This window comes from Miniopterus natalensis, chromosome 4, assembly GCF_054644295.1.
Source record: "Miniopterus natalensis isolate mMinNat1 chromosome 4, mMinNat1.hap1, whole genome shotgun sequence".
Classification (NCBI taxonomy): Eukaryota; Metazoa; Chordata; class Mammalia; order Chiroptera; family Miniopteridae; genus Miniopterus; species Miniopterus natalensis.
In genome coordinates this window covers 56,038,910-56,062,029 of record NC_142084.1, presented here as the reverse complement: position 1 = coordinate 56,062,029, position 23,120 = coordinate 56,038,910, and the positions used below count along the sequence as shown (strand labels likewise).

General features: G+C 36.0%; 1 protein-coding gene across 2 annotated transcripts in view; it reads right to left on the bottom strand.

Annotated features, from left to right (window-relative positions):
• The window catches only part of GALNTL6 (polypeptide N-acetylgalactosaminyltransferase like 6), a 755,171-nt gene that overhangs the window by 61,657 nt on the left and 670,394 nt on the right, over positions 1 to 23,120 (bottom strand). For both annotated transcript variants that reach the window (XM_016200291.2, XM_087816550.1), the window contains 2 exons: positions 13,327 to 13,444; positions 396 to 503 (listed from right to left, as the gene is read on the bottom strand). In XM_016200291.2, the coding sequence (XP_016055777.1) occupies positions 396 to 503; positions 13,327 to 13,444 (226 nt within the window). The remainder of the gene's footprint in view (positions 1 to 395; positions 504 to 13,326; positions 13,445 to 23,120) is intronic.

The following is a 23,120-nucleotide window of genomic DNA, read 5'->3' as shown; positions in this document are numbered from 1 at the left end:
AACCCCAATCGCTTGGATCCTAGGTCAACACTCAACTGCTGAGCCACGTTGGCTGGGCTAAGCCTCAGTTTCCTCAAGTACAAAATAAAGATAAGGATACCGACCTCAGAGGGAATGGTGAAGATTAAATAGACTGTGTGTGAAAGCGCTTTGAAACAATTAACAAGAATGAACATAATAGCCAATACTTTCTTAAGGAATGGCCATAAAACTCTGAAGGAATGACACAAACTCTACATACGAAAGCCTGCCAAGTGGAAGGGCAGGTGGTGGGATTCCTGTTTCAGTCAGGTGTCTCTGTCGGACTGTGTCTTAAAATACACCACGGGCCGGGCTCCGCCTCTGCCCACAAGGAGCCTCGTCAGCCCAGCTGGTCGGGGTTCCCAGGTACTCACTCTTGCCAGGCTGGTCCCAGATGGGACTTTGTAAGGGACGTACTTCCTGTAGATATGACCAACTCTAGAACACGGGACATCGAACATTTCTCCTCCACACATCCAAACCTAAAGAGAGGACATTTAAAGGTATGAAAAAAACCCCAGAAAATTTCATACATAAAAGGAATTAGCAAGTTTCAAACATATCTTAAAATCTCATAACGTCTCAAAAAGAGTAATTTCTATGTATTATAAATGGCTAACCAAGAAAGAAAACCATATTTTCAAACACCCAGATTCGTAAACATATAGAACTGAAATACTAGTTTAGGAAAATCTAATTTCCATAGACATCTTGGTATTATTTTTTTCTAGTAGAGTTTTATCATAAGTATTACACTGAACTAAAATTTAATTCTTAGACATCTTAGTTCTATAGATATTTGTTTTGACAGTCTTGTGAAATCATTTGAAGAAATAACAGATTTCAGGTTCACCATCACAACTGAGCCCCTAGATTTGGTTAGGACTCCTGCTTTATACTCTGTTTTCATCACATACTTCTCTTTTGCATATTTCACTGAGTCAACAAATGTGCAGTGAGTCCTTACGATATGCTAAGCATTATTCAGCATGTTGGAGCTATAATACATGACCATGTCAAAGAAAGCACGTGGAGCTTTCTTTTACGTGGAGACAGTACTTATGACAACCGTAATTAAGTGATTGACTTGTGTGTCTGTATAATGATTTGCTTAGCGTTTGTCTCCCTTCACTAGTATAATTTCCATGACTGTTTTATTCACTATTATATCTCCAGCTGCTAGTGAAGGGCTTAGCACATAATAGATATTCAATAAATATTTGTTGAGTAGTTGAGTACGATCGCCTCTTGTTTCAATTATACTTATAATCCCACTTATGTAAGGGTTCTACGACCTTTTCAATTTAATGTTGCTTCTTACAGCCTCAGGGCCAACTTGCTTTTCACCATAAGCACATCACGCCAATCAGTTGTTCCTAACTGTAGAGTTGTTTTGGTTTCTATACCATGGATATCACCTTGCGTATCTTTACCTTTTTTCAGTCTTCCAATAACAATGCCTATTTCAAGAGAACCATCCATATCCTGACACACTAGGGAGATGTATTTGGGTAACACTGTGGGAACATTGTTCCTTTAGAAAGTGCAACTGTTGTGGCATTTATCAAATTCTATAGTTATTCTAAAAGATGTGGTTCATATTTTTAGAAGACAATTCCTGTTAGTGTAATGCGATGATATTCTAAAAAAAACCTCTATTGCATTGTCATACTTAAATATCTAATTCTTGGAGAAATGTTTTAGATTTATGAATACTGTGCCTTATTTTGACAATGTAAATATTTTAAAGCAATGTTATCTTACCCATGATTGAGCACAGAGCATTTTTTTTCATAATGTAGTTCAAATTGACTGAATAATTGAATGCTTGCCTTATTTTTAAAATCACTTTCAATATCAGCCACAAACTGGAATTTATACATAGAGAATGTTAAATGGAATGGAATCATATAATTATATCGGTCACACAGAATATGAAATTAGTTTCGGTAGGAAATTGATTGTCAGGAGGATAATAAGGACACGTTATTATCAGGTACAAGATGAAGCATAATATACTCTATGGAAAGGATGATCTAAATTCTCAAAAATATTTATTAATGCATTCATTTCCAAAACCTGCTGTCTAATTTTATTTCCCACTTTATACCCCCTTCTCTCTGTGCTCAAGCTATTCTGTGATCTTTTCTGTTCCTCAAACATGCCAGATATCCTCCTGCCTTAGGGAGTTTGTACTGGCTGTTCGCTCTACCTGGGGTTCTCTTCCAGACACAGGGCTAACTCCCTCATCTCCTTCAAGTCTTAGCTCCAAGTCCTTTTGCCCCAAATGCCCTCTCATCCTGCACTCAGTCTTCATCACCCTATTCTGAAAAGCTTCTTAAGACCAGATAAACGACCACTTTACCATCTATCTAGAAATTAAAATGTTCATTGTTAACCTAAAAAGCTTTGGATTGTAGACATTGGAAAGGGCCATATCTGTCAGTAAGCTCCTTCTCCCGGCCGGATGTAATAAACCTGCCCCTTTGGCCTGGCTTGATCTGAAAAGGGTAACTGAGAAGTTATACCCACACGCACCATTGCTTTGCTTTAGTCCCTCAAACCTGGGTTTTCAAATTAGTCTTTGAGATCAGGAAAAAAAGGGAAAAGTTTATTTTTACCTTTTCTGACTCCCTTTTCTATTTGCTGATCAGCATATAATAAAAGCAGAAACTGGGCAATATATCTCTAGTCTTTAATGAGGATATGGTGGTTTCTAGTCTCAGGGAAAAGCTCTTGTTTCTCAAGCCATCTGCTTAGGATTTTTTCAAAGTAAGTAATGTTCTGTTATGTCAGTATAAAAAAAATACTTTGCATTTAATGAGCTTCAAGAGGTCTGGGTGGAGAATAGCAGGGCTTCAGAGGGGATATCATATGATCACTATTTTTACTATGCTGTGTTTATATTTGCAGCAACACTAAGCAGTCTTAAAACAGTGATTTTAAAACAGTGATTAGAGTGGGGCCTAGAACAGAAAAACAGATATATCGCTTGTTGGGTTATTTGAAATAGTAAGTCTTGGGGAGGAAAGAATGGATTTGAACATTTTCATAGTGGTGAAGGCCATAATCCCTCGTTCCCCTTAATTCACTCTTCTACACTTTAGAAGGTGCATTAGAGGCAAAGCGTTTGCTTTTTATCATTATTTTCAGATGTCTCCAGATATTGTGTCCAATTTCATATATTCCCAGATCTGCTAAGAATAAATAAATAAAAGTTTTAAAAAACTTTAAAAAATTGGCTTTCTGTAATGGAGCCACAACTTCCATCCTTTAGGGAAATGTATGAACATGTGACTCCTTTGCTTGAGCTGGACCGTCAGTCACACCACCTTCCTAACGGCAGGGGTGGGAGCACCATGCAGGCCAGGGTAATGGAAGTCTTCCCTTGTGTTCCATCAGGTTGGAATTTCCATTCTGGTGGCACAGCAGGAAATAAGAGCCTGAGAAGCTTTCAGTGGCCGTAACTGAGGGAGGAAGGGGAGGTCTGTTGGGAGGAATGAAACTGACACAGAGAGGGGCAGATATTCAGAGAAAGGGTCCTAGAAGCATTAAGGCCTGTTTCCAGGCCTCCCAGAGGCTCACTCACCTCCTGACTTTTTTCAGTTTGTTTATATGAGTGTCCCGCCCAATTTCCCCTTTCCTCTAAGTTAAGCAACTGGGTTTCTGTCTTCCAGTCAGCCAAAGAATCCGCATGAACCAAGCGCCTCCTTCTGAACAGCGAGGGTCCGAGTGACGAGGAGAGCTAAGGGCGCACCTTGAAATAAGCACATGAGTCCAAAGCCCTTCAGCTGAACACACATTACAACACAAACTTAAGGAAACAAAGGGTTTCGAAGCTTCACTTGATAGTCAATTATTATTATTATTATTTTTTAGCAATATTCAATGCAAAGAAATTTCATCAAAATAAAGAAATGGGAGCACTCTTAAAAGTTCATAATGGCATTTTCATGTTAAATTTTTATCTTGAGAAGTTGATATACTTTCATGATAATAAATAATGGAAAGAACGTTTGGACCAGGGTTTGAATTGGAAAGGTTACTACCCTTTTCTGTGTCTCATTTCAATCTTCTGTAAAGTTGTCAAAATGTGTTTCTTTCATAAGGTGGTTACAAGCATGAAATGAAGTAATACAAATAGAACCCCTTACAGGGCACATAATAGGTGCTCAAGAATGGCGGCCATATGATATCATCTGCCTGGGGGACTACTTTCACTCCTCTGGTATGTTGGGGCCATATGGCATGGCTGTTGTCCACCCACACATTGACCTCCATGAAGGGGTGAAGCCTTGTGACACCGTGCGAGCTTGTGAATGTGTGTGCGTGTGGGGTGGGGGGAGGTAGGGATTATATTCTCAACTGTCACTCTCACAGTTTGGGCAGGAGGAGGGAGTCATAGGGTCAAGGTGTGTGGGCCTTGTGTATTGTAGGTGGTCCACCTTGATGTTCAGTGTAAAAATCAAATGCTTTTACTGCTACAGTTGAGGTGTGTATACACTCTGAGGCTTTCTATAATATTGTCATCGGGACGTGGGTGAAGGGCTTGAGAATTGCATAGAGAATTTTTTGGTAACTTTCTATACAAATATCTCTTGATCTGGGGGCAAGCTGACTTGTTTTATATAAATTTACAGACCAGAGGCATGAGAGTAATTGTATTATATTTCATTTTTCTTGTTAGAGAGAAATGGCAACTAGAAAAATATAAAAATTTGAAAACTATTTCAATATTAGAAAAAGATTTCAATAGGAAGTCAAATTGACCTGAACACCACAGGTACAGAATGCTGTGTAAATTGTTATATACTGCTCACTTTACAACTATCTATAAAAGCTGAAATGAAATTAAACAGGGAATTAGGAAAACGTCATCAGACATAAAGGAAGTAACAACTGGGAGGAATTCAGACTTGCCGCTAGGCTTATATTTAATGGACATAAAATTTAACTTGAAAATGCTCTGTTACACCTGAGGTACCTTTTGTTGGGTAATTGAAACGAGTCTCAGACTGGCTGGTGAGACATTTAGCAGCTGTTTCTGTTTATCTTTGAGCTTCTGAATGATTTTAGAGTCATTTTAATATTTTCTTTGGAAGATCAATTCTGGGCATGTTGAATTAAAATGGTTATTTTTATGTCACCTAGGCTAAATATTGCAGGGGGGAAAAACCCATAGGAGCAAGTTCAGATATTTCCTTGTGTATCTGAAGGTGTATGGTGCGCCATAAAAAGGCTTCTGTCACATTTTAGATACAAAATGCAACTATACTGTGAGGTACCTGGCATGCTCAAAAGTAAGAAGAGGTGTCCAATATAGCTGTCTCAGAAAAGCAATGAGAAGGTATATAAAATATTTTAGAATCATTCTTAGCATAAAAAGGATTTCTAATGAGCACGTTTTATAAGGCTGAATTTATTTCTAACAAAACCATTTGAACAAACTATCATGATAGTTTACAGAGAGACAGCTTAAGGGAAAACGTATACTTGTAAAATGAGATTGAGTTGTACCCCTTTAGGGAGGCAAATAAACCATTTTAGGAGTATGAATTAAACACCCTATGAGGTTTTTGCATTTTCAGACAACTATGGAGAAAGTGGAAAACGTGTATTAATTAAAACTTGTTATTCTATTTATCTGTTTTGCCTTATGAACTAGAAGCATTTTGTCTCGCTCCCTCTCACTCCAAATTTTATGTTACCACTTTTATTGCATTAAATTTATGAGTATACTTAGGGAGAATTATCTTCTTTATGAATTTTCATGTGCTCAAGTCTTTTTGTGTGTCCCTCAGTAGCATTTTAACTGTTCTTCATGAGGTCTAGGACATTTCTTAAGTTTATTCCTAGTTGTTATTTCCCCTACTATTGTAAATGGTATCTTCTTTTGGGGTTGTTATTTGTATATATAAAGGCTATTGCTTTCTACATATTTACACACACACACACACACACACACACACACACACACACACACTTTCCCCAGGCAACTAATTTAATTTCTCATTGTTTATAGTAGTTTTTCAGTAGGTTTCCTGCATTGTTCAGGTAGGTATACGGTGATATTGTTGGCAATTAATGAAAACTTTTCCTCCTCCTTTCCAATTTTTATCTCTCTTATCTCCTCTAACTGAATTGCTTTCTATCTCCAGAATAATATTAAATAATAATTTAATGGAAAAATTCCTAGACTTTTCTCATTAAGCTAGCTGATGACTTTTGAGTTGAGAGACAGCCATTTTACAAATACATAGTAATATTTTAATCATGCTAAGTATTAAGTATCCTGTTCAAAGCAGATTGCAAAGTTTATCAAATGCCTTTACTTACCCTATGGAGATGAGCATAACCTTTCAAATGCATTGTTAAGGTGAATTATGTTAATATGTTACATATCTCAATATTTTGAAACACATCCATGAAAGCTGCACTTACTTTGGTGTAATTAGTCTTTGAAAAGTTGTTCTACTATGTAATCTTTTGTTATTTTTTAATCTTAATATTTATAAGTAAAACATATCTGTATTTTTGAAATCTTTTTGTGCTAGCTTGGTTAGAATTTGCTACTAATATTTTGCTAGTTTTATAACCAATTTGAGAGATTTCTTTCTTTTCTGATTTTAGAGACACAACATGACCTTCACTTCAGTGACGGTTATCTGTTTCTAAATCCCAACTGCTGCTCTCTTTTTCATTGCCTTGTCTTTTTTTTTTCCAATCCTCACCTGAGGATATTTTTTCCATAGGTTTTCAGAGAGAGTGGAAGGGAGACAGAGAAAGAGAGAGAGAAATATTGATGTGAGAGGGGCACATGGATTGGTTGCCTCCTGTACGTGCTCTGACCTGGGCAGGGGATGGAGCCTGCAACTGAGGGTACACGCCCTTGGTTGGAATCGAGCCCATAAAATCATAACAAGAGTTGTCAGCCTTCATATTTAATAAAAATCATATAGGGAGAAACTACATTTCCTTTTTAAAGTAGTTTCAGAGAGTCATAGTAGCCACATTTATACCAAGGGCATAAATTCTATTTTTCCAGCAAAGGGAAATTAGGCTAACAGCTTTGAGAGAAAACCCAAATTCTAATTGTTACTTCAACATTAACTAAGCTAATGCCTGTCTTTGCCGATTATAAAATGGAAATTATATTTTTACCTTGAATTAGTGTTGAATGGTATAAGAAATTAAATTCAATGACCTTTAAGTGCTAACTCATTACTCGTTCCTGTTAAGGGATCAAATAATAGTTATTACCACCAGGGAAAGAACAGAATGCCCAGAAGTTTGGGGCACAGGAAGCTTTATGCAAATATTTTATAAATCATAGAGGGATAGAAATTATAAGTCATAAAGAGATAGAAAATAAACAATCTGTCTATTAAAACCTCAGACTTATTTTAGTCCCTTTAAGCTGTATAAGCTTAATTGTGTGTGGCAGGATTATAAATTGGAACATTCATTTTGTTATGCTCAGTGTGTTTTCCATCTCCTATTTTCACTCCAGGAACACTTTCTTTCTCAGCCACACCAAAGTAGAAGCAAATTTTCAAAGAAAGCCTAGAGGCTTATTTTAGGACTGATTTTTTTTTTTTCACTTTAGAGACTACACAAGATTGGGCCTAGGGAAGGGAAAAGATGTGACAACTAAAAAGCAAAAGAGGGAAATGGTGTAGGACCCAGGTGCAGAGTGGAAGAGACAAGGGAGGGGCATGGGGGCTGACTCCCCACAGACCCGTCACTGTAAGACTCTGGCCTGGCCATTCCAAAACCCTGGGTGCCTGTAAGCCCCCTGCCCAAGCTCAGGGAACTGGGGCACCTGGGTAAGGATGGGGACCGGGAGGGAGAGTCACACCCCAGACCTGATCTGAATGGGGGGGAAATTTGCCTCCTTGCCGATGTGGCAGTGAGCCCACCTCTGACCTTTTCCCATCTCTTGTTAGGCTGAAAGTTTTTGAGAGCAAGGACTGCATCTCTGTTCAATCAATTTAATGTATTAACCATCACTCTCTGTTCCTTTTGTAAACATATTGAATTTCATTCATATTATGGTGAACCTGGAATCTTTTGATTGCAATAGTTAAGTCACATGTTTACCCCAAAGGCATTGAGTTCATTTCTTCCCAAATGGGATTACACTCTTTTTAAAAAATTGTAATGATGTAATTTAATTAGATACCACTTAAATGGATGAAATACGGTTATGAAAAGAGAAATAACTGTTGATCATGTCAAAACTAATTCTAGGAGTTGGCAAGGATTGAGTTGTCATTAAAAAATTGCTGTCAAATTAGATGTGGGCAAAGTAACAATAAAAGGTTGGGTGAAATCATTACAAAATCAGAAGGATTCTATGACTGCATTAAGATAGCTTCGAAATGCCTTTTGGTCCTAATTCCAATTTAAAAGAAGCCAAAGTGGAACTCATAGTGCATGTGGCATGAGTATGGTTTATGCCGCTCTACTTTAGTCTAGTCGCTGGACCCATATGCAGAGGGAAAAGCTTTAGCCTCTCTTGCATTAAAAAATTGGTGAATAAAAGTACATTTATATGGTTTACTTCAGAGGAAATTCTTAATGTAGTTTTTGTTTGTTTGTTTGTTTGTTTGGCTTTAATTGCTCTTTATGTTTAATGAGTGAAATACTCATCTCAATTGTCCTTGATCCAATGGCTTCTACTGGGCTTCTTTGGCACTTTTGTGCAGAGTCTATGGTACATGGCATGGCACACAGCCTCATGGTAAAGGCTGCTGATTAATGTTTGTAGAGAAGATAAATTTCTCAGCAACTGAACAAAGTCTGACTGGTTGGTTAAAATCTCTGCAATAAGTAGGCATGAAAATGGAAGAATGAATTCCTATCTTCTGGGAAGAAAAGGAAGATGCTAGTTAAATTGGTTTGCAGTGTAGACTGAGACAGGTAGGCGAGGCAGGTAGTTGATGGAACGTTTCGTGGTGTAGGATTCAGTGTGTTCATGTGATTTGTGTGGTAATTAGGGGCAACTGTGAACTTGTAGGAGGGGAAAATAAAGCAGCTCAGGGAATAAATGAATGAAATGTGGAGATAGGTTAAAAGGGGAGAAAGAATAGAGGAAGGGAGACTAGCAAAGAGGCTATTGTATATATTCCGAATTATTACTGTGAGCATGCAAATAAAAAATGTTTCAAACATTTCTGAGGATGAGTCATTGTGGCAAATTAATTCTCAAGCTGCTGCTAGAGAGTAAGCTCCTCCACAGCAAGAATCTTCCCACATTTATCTTTGAATCTCAAGAGCTTAGCCCAGAGTTGGCACATTGTTGTCAATAAATAAATGTCTGTTGAATGAACTAATGACTGAGAAGGGCTGAAAGATTGTGAGACAAGTTAAAGTTTCCTTAAATGTCTGAATCTTAATCTCAATACATGGGAAGGACAACGGCACAGAACAAGGGTGACTGCAGAGTGTGTCATAATTCATTAAGACGGTTTTTGAAACAGGCCGTGCAGGGCCACCAGCTTCGGTAGGCTCGCTCTAGGACATATGGTCCCGTACTAATCTCATCTGGAGCTGGGAACATTTCTGTCCAGCTGAGGATGGTGATCCAGAGCTTTTCCTGGGCTATGAAATGGCCCAAGAAACACTGGATCAACGTGAGACCATGCTGATAAGCTCCTGGGGCTCAAAAAGGGCAGCCCAAAGCAAATTTAATGTTCTTCTACCTATATTTAAACTTTATGTCCCATGCCAGATAATTCTGTGGAATAGAATCAGTCAGTCCCTGGGCTTCATTCTAAATTTTGTGGTGCCTAGTGAGTGTTTTTGGCTCACTTTTATTTTCTGAGAAGAGTTTTCGGCAATCGAAGGACAGATCTTCTGAAAATGCTGACATGTGGACTTTTATCTTTGGGAAATGGATGTGAAAAAACACTTGGGAAAATCAGAGACTCATAATGATTTTAACATTATTTCAGCAACTTAAATGGCAGATAATATCTAACAATGTGGGTTATCTCTTTTATGCCACACTGTGCAGTCTGGCTTGGTTTCCTCTTTGTTTCCAGGTGCAACTCCAAATTGGGTACCTGGAACAATGCCTGACATAAACTAGACGCTCACTAAAAGCTTTGAATGACCGACTAAATGCTGCTTTCTCCTCCCAAGCAGCTGGCTGACCTAGCAACATTTGAAGGACAGGTGGATAATTCTGGGCCATCTAGGAGTTCAGGTTCATACTAAAACATACTAACGACTGGGTACCATGTAGACAGATCATTTCCCTGGAGAGATCTTTTCCACAACTGACTCCAGAAAATTATACCGTGTTGGTTTTTACATTATGGCATGAAATCTACTCATCTAATCAGATGTTAGAAAAAGATATTTAGAGAGAAAAAGAATTGAGGAGCACTTTTAACCAAATACTGTTTGACCAAAAGCTAAGACTTTATATAAAGCAAATCTTTCTGGAAATACTTTTATTCAGTGATGGAATCTTGTCAACTTTGGTGAAATGATTCTTTGGTTGAAAAACAAGCAACTAGCAAAGATGTCTGATAACAACCATAGATAGAAATCTTTTGAATTAGAGCTTTTAAAGTTCTAGACTTCAAATACTTTCTATATTATGGCATGAAGTACATAGACTAAGCTCTCAGTTATCCATACATATTTCCCAAACCTTAGGTGCTGACTAGTTTATATCTTACAGTCTTTATCCTGAGAAATGAATCACAGTTTATGAAATATGTCCAAAAACTCAGAGATTTGACTTTCCTCTTTTATTTTAAATGGTATCATATAATACCATTTAACCGGGATACTGTGTACAATTCTTTCGGTTCTTTGCACATGGAGAAAATTCTTCTTGCTTCAATGCAAATTCCACGAAACCTGTTTAAGTTTGCCCTCCTCATGTTACAAATACTAACAAGGAGGGACAGGAACCCCAAGGTCATCACACAATAGCGAGAAGAATGAAGGGATGTGTATAAAACGGGACCCTGTAAGACATACCCCTCGCCAAAGCAGCTGTCGTTCCAACCAAACAACCCAGGGCAATTTAGTCCTGCACTTCCAGCACTGTTGCCATGGTTTCTGTTCAAAGCTGACAGGGCTGCATTCCAATTATATCCTTCAGAGTGACAGATAACCAAAAAAAATTGAAAATGGGGTAATAAAACTCTAGGTCACCCAAAAGAGATGTGATAGATACGAGTGAAAGGGAAGCAGGAGATGCAAGTTCATGTGGTTCTGGAAAACACTTTTGTGATTGAGAATGCAAATGTATATTCTGCAAACTCTCCAGCTGTTCGATAGCAGTTTTATCCAGCACCCAGTTCATAATTCAAAACCAGGCATCTCCCGCTTAATAGGAATTTTTGTAATAATATTTTAAACTTAAGGAATTCAGGAGGTAAGACAACTTAAGAAAAAAAAATCTCCTGAATTGTGAAAAGTTTTACAGTTCAAAGAATCCCTTGAATTCTGATGATAGCACAAATATAGCAATGCCATTTTTATCTTTAACGCTTCCAGTTGAAGGTATTATTGTAAACTTTGCACCCGGCTTTAGGCAATGTTGGCTAATCAGTAGTATTTTGCCAGGGTCAGCAGAAAGTTTGTTGCTTTGCTATTAGACTGTAATGAAGACATGCCTCTGTTCAGTGAGAGGAGTCATCAGGTAGGGATCAGTGAACTCTACAATGGTGGTGTTGATAGGTATGACTTGGGTGTCAGAGAATTTCATGATTCTGCATCTCTGCAATTAAGCAGAAATGGAGCATTTCAATCCCTAAGTGGCACTTAGTAGTTTATTTAATCTTTAAAAGTTAAAAATAATTTAATCTAAAATCTTCATTTGTAAAATGGAAGAATACCTACCTCTTAGAGTTGTGATTTTAAATTAGATAATGCACATGAAGCACTTAGCTCAGCATCTGGCTCATACCACCAGGTAAAGAGAGTAGATGCTATTTCAATCATTATTACTTCTATGGTTGTTACCTTCTGCCATATGCAAATGTATATTCTGCAAACTCTCCAGACACTGGTAAATTCAAGGATTTTAGACCATATATTTATAAAAAGGTTATGGAAAAAAGTAGCCTATATGTGATATTAGATGTGTTTGAAGGATGGTGAAAAAAAGCGCACTAATTTAATAAATGGTTTCAAGGATTACTGTCAGCATAATAAGATGGAAAATTCTAGATGTTTTGAAGCCTGCAATCATGCTTCTTGAGCATCTCTTAGGGAATATTTATTTTATGATACTTTGAGGACAAATATATCATTTCTGTTAACACATTGACTATAGCTGTTATAGTTCTATAAAAATCAGCTTTTATCATTTTCTTTCAATACATCAATTAAAAAAGTTTAGCTGGATTCCTAAGTTTGACTTTTTACTATATTCAGAATACCTTTTTGCTTTCTCAGCAAGAATTGGTTTGATTTCATAATGGAAATAATTGGGAAAATCTGTTACTTAGTAACAGATTTCTATAAGATAACTCTTGCAAGAATCTGCCTATCTTCTACCTAAATAGTGACAATGATAATGTACAAAAGGAAATGATTTTTTTTTCTATTATAAGACTGCTTTTTAGAAAAAAAAGCCACACATCTTGGAGGTTTAGAGAACAACCTTTTGCACAATTTGCTTTGCTTATATGGCTTTCACATGTGTGGTAACGTTTTTTCATTTATAAACCCTGAAATTTGATATTCTATCATATATATACATATGATAAAGTATATAATTTTCCTGAATGTTTATGGTCAAAGCAAATAAAGACCTGGGCAATTTCAGATAAAAATAAGTTAAAAATTTACTTATTTTGGAATTATATAAAAATAACTTTAATTTGTAATTCATATTTTAAAATTACTCCTCTGTTATTGAAAGAAGAGTAACTGGCTACAATCAAAATGTGAAATACTGTTTCTAGAACAAATAGAAAGGAGCAAAAGCTCCAATAAATTTGATTTCTTTCATTTTAATTCTTCTATCTATATTTTTAAGTGCTCAGAGGGAATGCACTGGTCAGAGGAGTAGTAGGTCTGTTGGCAAATCAAGTTTCCAACCTGAAAATGGGATTTAGAATTATTTCGATTCTGCATTTCTTTTATGGCATGGCTACGTCTCACTGAAACATCAGAAGGAAGTAGCTCCTTTCATCCAAGAGCTGACTTGGGAAGGTGACATGTCTATTTTCATCAAGTCATCTCACAACACAGATCACAAAACAAAATAATAACATTCTATAAGACTCTTCAAAATTAGGTAGACATAGTGTGAAGAGTATCTTGGTGGCTTACCTTAAAAGAGATTTCATACTGTTCTCCTCCCCAGATTTCTAAACCTGGATCATAGCCACCTAACTCCCAAAACCATTTGCGATTCACAGCAAAGAGACCTCCAGCCATAACAGGAGACCTGTGAAATGAATAAATAAAATAATCTTTAAAGGACTATGAACATCAGGGGCACTGGTGTTTTGCTTTAAAAAGAGAAAAGAAGCAAAATCAAGGTATTTCCAGTGGTCACCTGCATGGAACTTTTTAGCACTGGTTTTCTGTAAGTGGTTATGAGGTTCTTGCATGGTCTCTAAATGCTCTTGAAATTCTCATTAGCTTTAAACTTTGCAGTTCAGGTTCTAACGCCACCAATGCCCTGTAGAGCCACACTTGCCCCATACGTTTATCATTAGAGAGAAATATATGACAATTAGTGACTGATATGTTGGTTTTACCTCAAAGTGAAAGGGATCTTTCCTATCAGACAGATAGAAGTATAGAAACTGCTGCTGTAAACAATATCTTTGATTAAATCTCTCAGTACCCATTCACCAAACACCTGCCACTTACAGGTCATGTCCATTTTACAGACTATCAGATGGACAGTTGGACTATAATAACCAACCAGAATTGGTTAATTAACATGCCAAAGCTGGGATTTAAACTAGGTCTTTTCAGTTTAATCATATATATTTTTTAGATTTTCTCTGCCTTTCTAAGAAATATTCCTTTTGGTCAAATAGTAATTTTTCAGTATTCCGCTCCTGCTGGGATGCATTGTATACATGTTGCTATATAATGGGATAATTTATACTCATTGGGCTCTGTCCTAAAAATTTTTGTAGTTCAAAGGTAGTTCTTGTTTTTTGAGAGCTCTGAGCTGGCGTCTTGGCTAAGAGCTTTATTCCATTCCCTTGATTAATCCTCACAGCAACCCTACAAATATCATCTCTATGTATCGTTCAAAAGAAATGGGTAGAGAGAGGTTAAAAACAGTGCCCAAGGCTAAAGCTAGTGTGTGGTGGCAGCTCCCAATGAACCCATTATCACAGTATAACCTTTGCTCTGTAGGGTTTGGGCATAAGTGGTCAGAAATTCTCAATCCTGTTCAATCTGAACCACAAATCAAAAGATCTTAAGTCTTATAAATATATTGATTGTGCAAACTAGAAGTCCAAAGTGCATCATAATGTACTGTGCAGAATGAATCTTAAAACTAGAATTATCATAGATATAGAATTAATATAGATATCGGGCAAGAGAAAGTCCTATAGTGATTTTTTTATTGTATTTTGTTGGATATTCAATATTTTGTTTTCTTAATGACTATAAAAAAACAAACCATGTAGCATATTTTAGGTTAATTGTAGACAAAATAAAGTAAATTCATATGGATCTTCTTTACCTTCATTATATAAACAAATAAATTAGTGTTTCCTATATTGATTAGTGTGAATGGTAAGAAACAAACCTTTGATTTATTTATGTATTTACTCATGTTTTTTCATTAATCTTTTAAAATGCATAATAGAGACACAGTTGACACAAAATGAATTGCACATACTTTAAAGTGTACAATTTGGTCAGTTTTGACTTACGTATGTAAAGCCCTGTGCAGCCACCACCATATTGAAGAAAAAGAACATGATATTCACCGGCCCAAAAGTTTCTTTATTGTAATCCACCCTCCTGACCCTCTCTTCATTCACTTCCTCTAGGCAACCACTGATCTGCTTTCTGTCACTATAGATTAGTTTGCATTTTCTATATTTTTATAGAAATGGAATCATACTCCATGTACTCTTTATTGAGGGTCTGACTTCTTATATTTGACATCATTGACACTTTTTTTTTTAATCCTTACCTGAGGATAATTTTTCCATTGCTTTTCAGAGAGAGAGGAAGGGAGAGAGAGAGAGAGGAACATCGATGTGGGAGAGACACATCGATTGGTTGCCTCCCGACCGGGGCCAGGGATTGAGCTTGCAACCGAGGTAGGTGCCCTTGGCTGAAATCAAACCCGGGACCCTTCAGTCCACAGGCCGATGCTCTAGTCACTGAGCAAAACAGCTTGGGTTGACATTATTGAGATTCATTAATGTTGTCGCATGTATTAAGAGTTCATTTTTTTTTTTTTAAATATATCTTTATTGATTTTAGAGGGAGGAAAGGAGAGGGAGAGAGAGAGATAGAAACATCAATGATGAGAGAGCCATTGATCAAGCCCAAAACAGGGCCTGTGCCCTGACCGGGAATCAAACCTCGATCGCCTGGATCCCAGGTAGAGGCTCAACCCCTGAGCCACGCCCGGCCGGGCGAGTTCACTCTGTTTTTCACTGCTGACTAGTATTCTGTCTGCATGAACAGACCACAGTTTGATACCCATTCATCTGTCGATGAGCATTTGGGTTGTTTCCAGTTTTGGACAATTACAAATAAAGCTGCTATGTATTTTGCGTATTAATCTTCATGTGGACATATCCTCTCATTTCTCCCGTGAAAATGCCCAGGAATGGAATGACTAGATCATATGTTTAAGCTTTTAAGAAACTGCCAAACTGTTTTTTAAAGTGTTTGCATCATTTTATATTTCCATTAGCAGTGTTTGGATTCCAGTTGTTCCATACCCTCTTCAATAGTTGATATGGACAGCCTTTTGAAGTTTAGCATTATAATAGGAATATAATGGTATCCTCTTACAGTTTTATTTTTTATTTCTATAATTAATGCTATTGAGCATATTTGTGTTATTTCTCTTTTTTTTTTTCATAGTCTGGCAAGCGTTTTTTCAATTTTATTGATCCATTTAAAAAACTAGTTTTTGGTTTCATTGATTTTCACTATTGTTTTTCTGTCTTATATTTCATTGATTTCTCTTTGGTCTTTATTACATTAATTCATCTATTTACTCTATATTTAATTTGCTCTTCTTTTTCTAGTTACTTAAGTTGGAAGCTGAGGTTATTGATTAGAGTCTTTTCTTTTTTTCCTAACATAGGTATTTAATACTGTAAATCTCCCTTAAGTTCTGCTTTAGCAGAACCCCCCACATACAGAATGGATATGTAGTATTTTCATTTTCATTATATTCAAAATAATCCCTAATTACTCTCCCTTTTTTTGACCTATGGGCTATACAAAAATATATACTTTAGTTTCCAAATATTTGGGGATCTGTTTGAGATCTTTCTGTTATTGATTCTCATTTAATTCCATTGTGGTCAGAGAATATACTTTGTATGACTTGAATCCTTTTACAATAGGCTTTTTAATGGCTCAGAACATGGACTGTCTTGGTAAATGTTCCATGTGTGTTTGAAAACAGTGTGCATTCTGTTGCTGTTGAGTGAGTGGTCTATAAATATTTATTAGGTAAAGTTAGCTGACATTGTCCAAGTCTTCTGTATTCTTATTGATTTTCTGTCTCCTTGTTCTATCAATTATTAAAAGAAGGATTGAAATATATGACTATAATTCTGGATTTCTTTATTTCTTCTTGCTGTTCTATCACTTTTTTGCTTCATGTATTTTGTAGCTCTGTTAATAGGTGCATAAATGTTTAGGATTTTTATGTACTCTTGAGGAATCGACCTCATTATCATTATGAAAGACTTTTCTCATCCGTGGTAATAGTCTTTGCTGTGACATCTCTTTTGACTTGATATTAATATAGCCACTTCCTTTTTCTTTGGATTTGTATTAACTAAACACTAGTATTTATAACTTTTTATATATTTTTATTTTAGTTTTTAAATTAGTTGTGTCTTTATGTTTAAAGCGGTTTTCTTCTAGGCAGCATATACTTACATTTGTTTCTTTACAAATTTTACTTTTGGGTTGTGTAGGTCACTTTTTACTGTGGATATTAATATGGCTAGGTTGACTGCTATCACCTTTGTTTTCTATTTGTCTTATTTGTTGTTTTTTCCCCCCTCTTTCTCTGTCTTCTTTTTGATTAACTGAATATTTTTCATGATTTCATTTAGTATTCTTTTTTGACTTAACAAAAACTCCTTGCGTTGTTATTATAGTGGTTGCAGTAAGGTTTATATCATACATCTTTACTTTTATCACAGTTTACATTCCGGTGATATTATACCACTGCACATATATTGTATGTTCTTATAATATATGGATCTTATAATATATAATAAAGGATCTCTATATCATAAGAGCTTTTTGATAGTATGCATTTATTTCTCTTTTCCTAACTTTTGTACTTTGTTGTCATGCAATTTACTTTTGCATATGTTACAAATCCCAGGTTATATTATCTTTTTAATTTAAGTAGTCAATTATCTTTTAAAAAGATTTAAATAATAACATTTTATAGGTATGAAATTATAGTATGAATATCATTTCTCATTTCTTAGTTCTTTTGTTGAGATCCACATTTCCATCTGGTATTATTTTCCTTCTGCCTAAAGTACTTCCTTTAACATTTCTTACAGTGGGAGTGTACTGGTAATGGGGTCTTTAATCTTTTACACATCTGAAAACATTATTTTTCATCTACACTTTTTAAAGATATTTTTTTTGGCTATAGCCTTTTTCTTTCAATCCTCTGAACACTTTGCCCTATCTTTTCTCACTTGTATTGTTTCTCATGAGAAATGTGTTGTTATTATTTTTTTTTTTTCTGTATGTAATGAGCCTTTATTCTTCTGGCTGTGTTGAAGATGATCTCTATATCATTGAATTTTATTATGACATGACTTGGCATAATTTCTTCTGTTTGGAATTAATTGAGTTTCTTGGATCTGTAGATACAGTTTTCATGGAATTTGGACATTTTTGACCATTATTTCTTCCAATATTTTTTCTGCCCCGACCTTGCTTTTATATCCTTCAGAGACTTCAATTACACATTTTGTTTATTTTAAAAAATTCAATTTTTGCTTTTCATTTTGGATAGTTTCTATTGCTGTATCTTCAAGTTTACTAATTTTATTTTTGTAATGAAATCAGCTGGTAATTCTATTCAATGCCTTTTTTCATCTCACACATTATATTTTCATCTTAAATATTTTCATTTTGTCTCCACTTTACTTTTCTGAACATATAGAATACTATTATTATTAAAGTTTTAATGTTCTTGGCTGCTAATTCTGTTATTTCTTAGTTTCAATTGATTGAATTACCTACTCATGGGTTCTATATTACTGCTTCTTTGCATGCCTGGATTCTAGAACTTTTATATTTTTGGGTACTGGATATTTTGGCATTCTTTTAAAGATTTTTGAGCTTTGTTCTGGGATGCAGTTACACTACTTAGAAATAGTTTGACCCTTTTGGCTTTTGCTCTTAAGATTTATTAGGTAAGACTGAAGCAGTACACAAACTAGGGCAAATTATTCACTTCTCCTAAGGTAAGACCCTCTGTGTCTTCTATTCAATGTCTTGCAAATCCTCAGGTTTTTCAGTGTGGCTGGTGGGAACAGACACTACTCTTAGCTTTGTGTGTACTGTGTGCACTGTCACTTCTAATTCTTTTAGTGCTTCTTTTCCCAATCTTGGGTAATATTTTCACGCATGTGCTCCTATCAGTGCTCTGCTGAGTACTGACGGGCTACCCTTTGCAGGTCTTCAAAGCTCTCCCTGTGCGCCTGTCTTCTTGTGGTAATCTACCCTTGAAATTCCAGCTGCTCTGCTCTGCCCGGCGTCTCAGCTCCACACCAGCTCAGGCTGGCCCCCGTAGATTCCACAACCTGGAAACTCTCTCCGGTTAGTAAGCTGGCGTGATTGTAGGCCACACCTTCGTATTTCCCATCTCTCAGGGATCAGTATCCTTCATTGCCAGGTGTTGAGTGTCTTGAAAACCACTGTTTCAAATATTTTACCTGTGTTTTTTTTTATGTGGCAGGGTAAATCTGGTCCATGTTACTCCGTCTTATTCAGATATGAAAGTCCACAGATCTAACCTTTCATTTTTATTTTAAAACATTTAAAATATCAATTTATTTTGAATAAATAATATATTCACATGTTTATAAAAAAATTCTTGCTTCTCTCTCTATCCCCCACCACTCTATTTGTCTTGTCATAAACAACCATTATTATTTCTTGGGCATCCTTCCCGAGATTCCTTATGTTCAAATAAGCAAATAAAAATATACCTTCTTTTTCTTCCTTGTCTACATAAATGATTATATGCTGCATACAGTGTCCTTTACCTAATTTAAAAAATTTACCTAATTTTTTAAGACTACCTATTACATTTCGGTGATCATTCACATTGAAAAGAGCTTCCTTGTTCTATTTTTTTAACATCTGCCCATTGTTCAGATATGTTTGTGAATATACATACATCTATGTGAGCATTTCAATTATTTTCAATATTTTTGCTATTTCAAAATTCCTACAATAAATAGCTTTGTACAGACATCATTTCCACACCTGTGGGAGTATATCTTTAGGATAAATCCCTAGAAATAGCTACCCTGGTTTGTTATAAAGAGTAAAAGTGTAAAATTGACTTACTTTTCCATTTCTGAAAGTTAAAAGTTCATTGTAAATTATGTCCTAATGTGAAGCTTTAGTTCATGTTTCATACCAGCCCAAGCCCAATGATTTAAGGCCTGACAAAATAGAATTAGATAAAAGGAGCAATCGTACTGAGAAATTACAAATCTATCCCAAAATATTAGTATATTTCAGTCTACAGATAACAATTGCCAAGTCATTATTATGACAATATTTGGAAAAGAATTGTTGAACAGTTGCACAGGGTGGATGATTTTTAAAAATGGAAAGAAAGGCAAGTAAGGGATGGGTCTGAGGCTAAGGAAGATGGTGTACCAGTGCCCTGGGCTCGGACGAAGGATAGTAACAAGAAATGCGAGAAGGCCGATCTTGCCGAACCCAGAGGCATGTAAAGCGCCCGGTGTCACGTGCACACAGAGTGGGGCTAAAAGTTCCTGCTGGTACCTGAAATAGGCATTGTCAATATAACACAATGAATTATTGATACATTAATCACTATTCGTTTTTTCCTTTTGATGGTCACTACCCTTCTCACTTCAAGCACAAAGAAAGCCAGGGCATCAGCCTCAGTCATTTTTGTAGCTTGGCAAGAAGAAGCTTCTAAAAGACAAATGGGAGCTGCTCCATTATTTTTAAGGGAGCCTAAGCAGCCTGAAGACATCAAGCAAGATGTCCGAGAGAGGGGAGAGAGGGAAAGGTAGATGCCCAACTAGAAGCTGTCAAGTGCTGGAGCGATGAAGGTCCCCACTCTGTTCCGCGGTGGTGCCCTTGGAGGTGTCATTGACCTCATGTGTGGAACAGGTAGGGAGGCTATACCCCACGCACTGGGACTCTTGGCATTGATAAACTTTATTTTGCATAAAATTGGTATTATTGCTAGATTTGAACAAACCAAGCGGCTTGAGCAGTAAGGGTCTTGGTGGCAACCACTGTGAAATGACAATTATGATCTGAGCAACAACTCTCATAATTTGGCCTGAGTAAGACTTGAGAACCTTTGCCTTCCCTGAGAAGAGGGAATTGCCATGAGAAGACAGACTGAATTTCCTATTATTTTGCTGAAGGAAACTCATAGTTGGATTTAAATGGCTCTGAAGAAAATTTAATACTGTGAAATATCATACACAACTGAGTTTATGAATTAAAATTCCTACCCCACCATACAAATATGAGTTAACTATTGTGCAACGTTGCACTGAAGTAAAGAGAAGAGAAATTACTGTATACCTCACATATTAAAGGCAAAAAATGTTAATGTGTCACATTATTTTCCCCTTGAGTAAATGAAAAAGAACAGTTTATTCTTTTCAGCATGTTCCTCGGCTCTCTGTTTTCTATTTTAAGTATAATATTAGTTGCTTGAAACTCTCCCCATTGGCCCCATTTCCTACACTGTCTCATTTATTTATTTTCACATTCCTAGTCTCCCCCCCCCCCCCCCCCATATTCTTGCTGGTTTAGCCTGGGAATGTTAACACACTGTAAACATACTTAATGCTGGCTCTGTGTCCATGAAACTTTCAACATATTAATGTACTTTATGAGTATTGCTCATAATATCACAAATCAAGTTTTGAGTTTTGCTATTAAAAAACGCCTGCCGTCCTTGGGAGGCCTTTTAAACTTAATGTAACCATGAAGCAACATGTTCCTATGGAAGATTTTTCATTCTTCAGGCCATAAAAATATAAATTTTCTAATACTTATTGGAAATCAATTTTTTCTATTTGATATTAAGTCTATTGAACTGGGTAATAAATCTGCTTTCCTCTTTACTTATGCTAGACTAGTTTACTTCTCTGCATCAGCTTTTATATTCTAAACGTTGCTGACTTAATTCATAAGGTTATAATGTACAAGTGTACGTGTACTAGAACCATCACTTATTTGAAACACTCTGCATGTTTTCATTTGCAAATGCATTTCTCAAAGGGTATACGGTTGGTCTTCTTTGCTAACCCAGGATGTAGTCCTTAATGCTCCTAATCTCACCCTGTGATTCCCATGGCACTCTAAGGAGCTGCTGATCTTCCTAATAGTCTCTCTTTCACATATTGACTCTTCTCCCCATTCATGAAAAAAATAAATAAAATAAAATGGTGGAATTAAAAAAAATAAAAACTTTCTCCAGGAGATTTTTGCCTAGATTCTTGCATTCTCAGAAAAAAGTGTTATTTCAAATTTTAATACAGCTCATGTGTTCTTTGTGGGTTAGAATAAAAAAAAAATCACACTGAAAGAAAAATATAAAAATATATTCATTTTTAAAATTTACTAACAGTGAAAACTTTGGTCCAGAAATCTAGAAGAAACTTCAATTTGACCTCTTAGAAAATAATTTGGCTCTCAATTTCCATCCATATTAGTGGTACAGGGAGAATTCTGGACATGTGGGTTAGCAATGTGAATTTGATCAGAAATAAAATGGCATAATTTCCCTCAGGACTCAATCAACCCAAGTCAATCAACATAGAGATGAACCACATAATTTTCAATTATGTAACTAGCAATTTTTAGTTGGCCCATGACTCCAAACAATTTCAGCTAAAATATAATTATTTTTAACTAGAATTCAATTGTTGATTAAAATGATACTGCACATTAAAACATGAATTTTTTTCTAACAATTTTGTTCTTTTAGTTAGTAAATGATTCTTTAATTAGAGCTTCCAAAAGGCTTCCTAAATAACTACTGATAAATTCACTTGTATCATTTATCTTTAAAAAAAATCACTTTTCTTTTTGGTATAATTTCCTTACTTTTTATTGTGTAATGAGGTCTATAGGAATGAGGGAGAAATATGAACCTCTGTTATGCCAGGAGGTGGTCCTTCAAGGGGCAAAGAATGAAGTAGGTCCTGGACTGAGAGAAAGGAGCCTTCTTTGCAAGGCCAGGTTGCAGAAATGGAGGGAAAATTTAATTCCAGTCATAAAAAGCTATGTTTTCTCCTAACTCATCCATACATACTATGGATGTATAATGGGAAAAATAGCTCTGATAACATATAAACTGAAAAGAACTATAAGTAAAGAGGTTTAACATTAGCACCCAGGCCTATGCTTTGAGCTAGCAGAGCTGAGCAAACTGAGGCTTCAGTTTACTGTATGCTAGAAATGAGGGGTTCTTTGACTTACCAAGTAGAAGATGGTCTCTAAATGTAACACAGTGAACAAAATCAGAATCTCAGATTTGTTAAGTATAAATATTAAATGGCATACAACCTTATGCTAGACTGTAACAACAATGGTCCCAGTGAATCATGTCTTCTTGTATCCATGCCCTTGAGTGGTACAATTCCATGTTGATTTCTTTGGCCACGTGACTTGGTTTA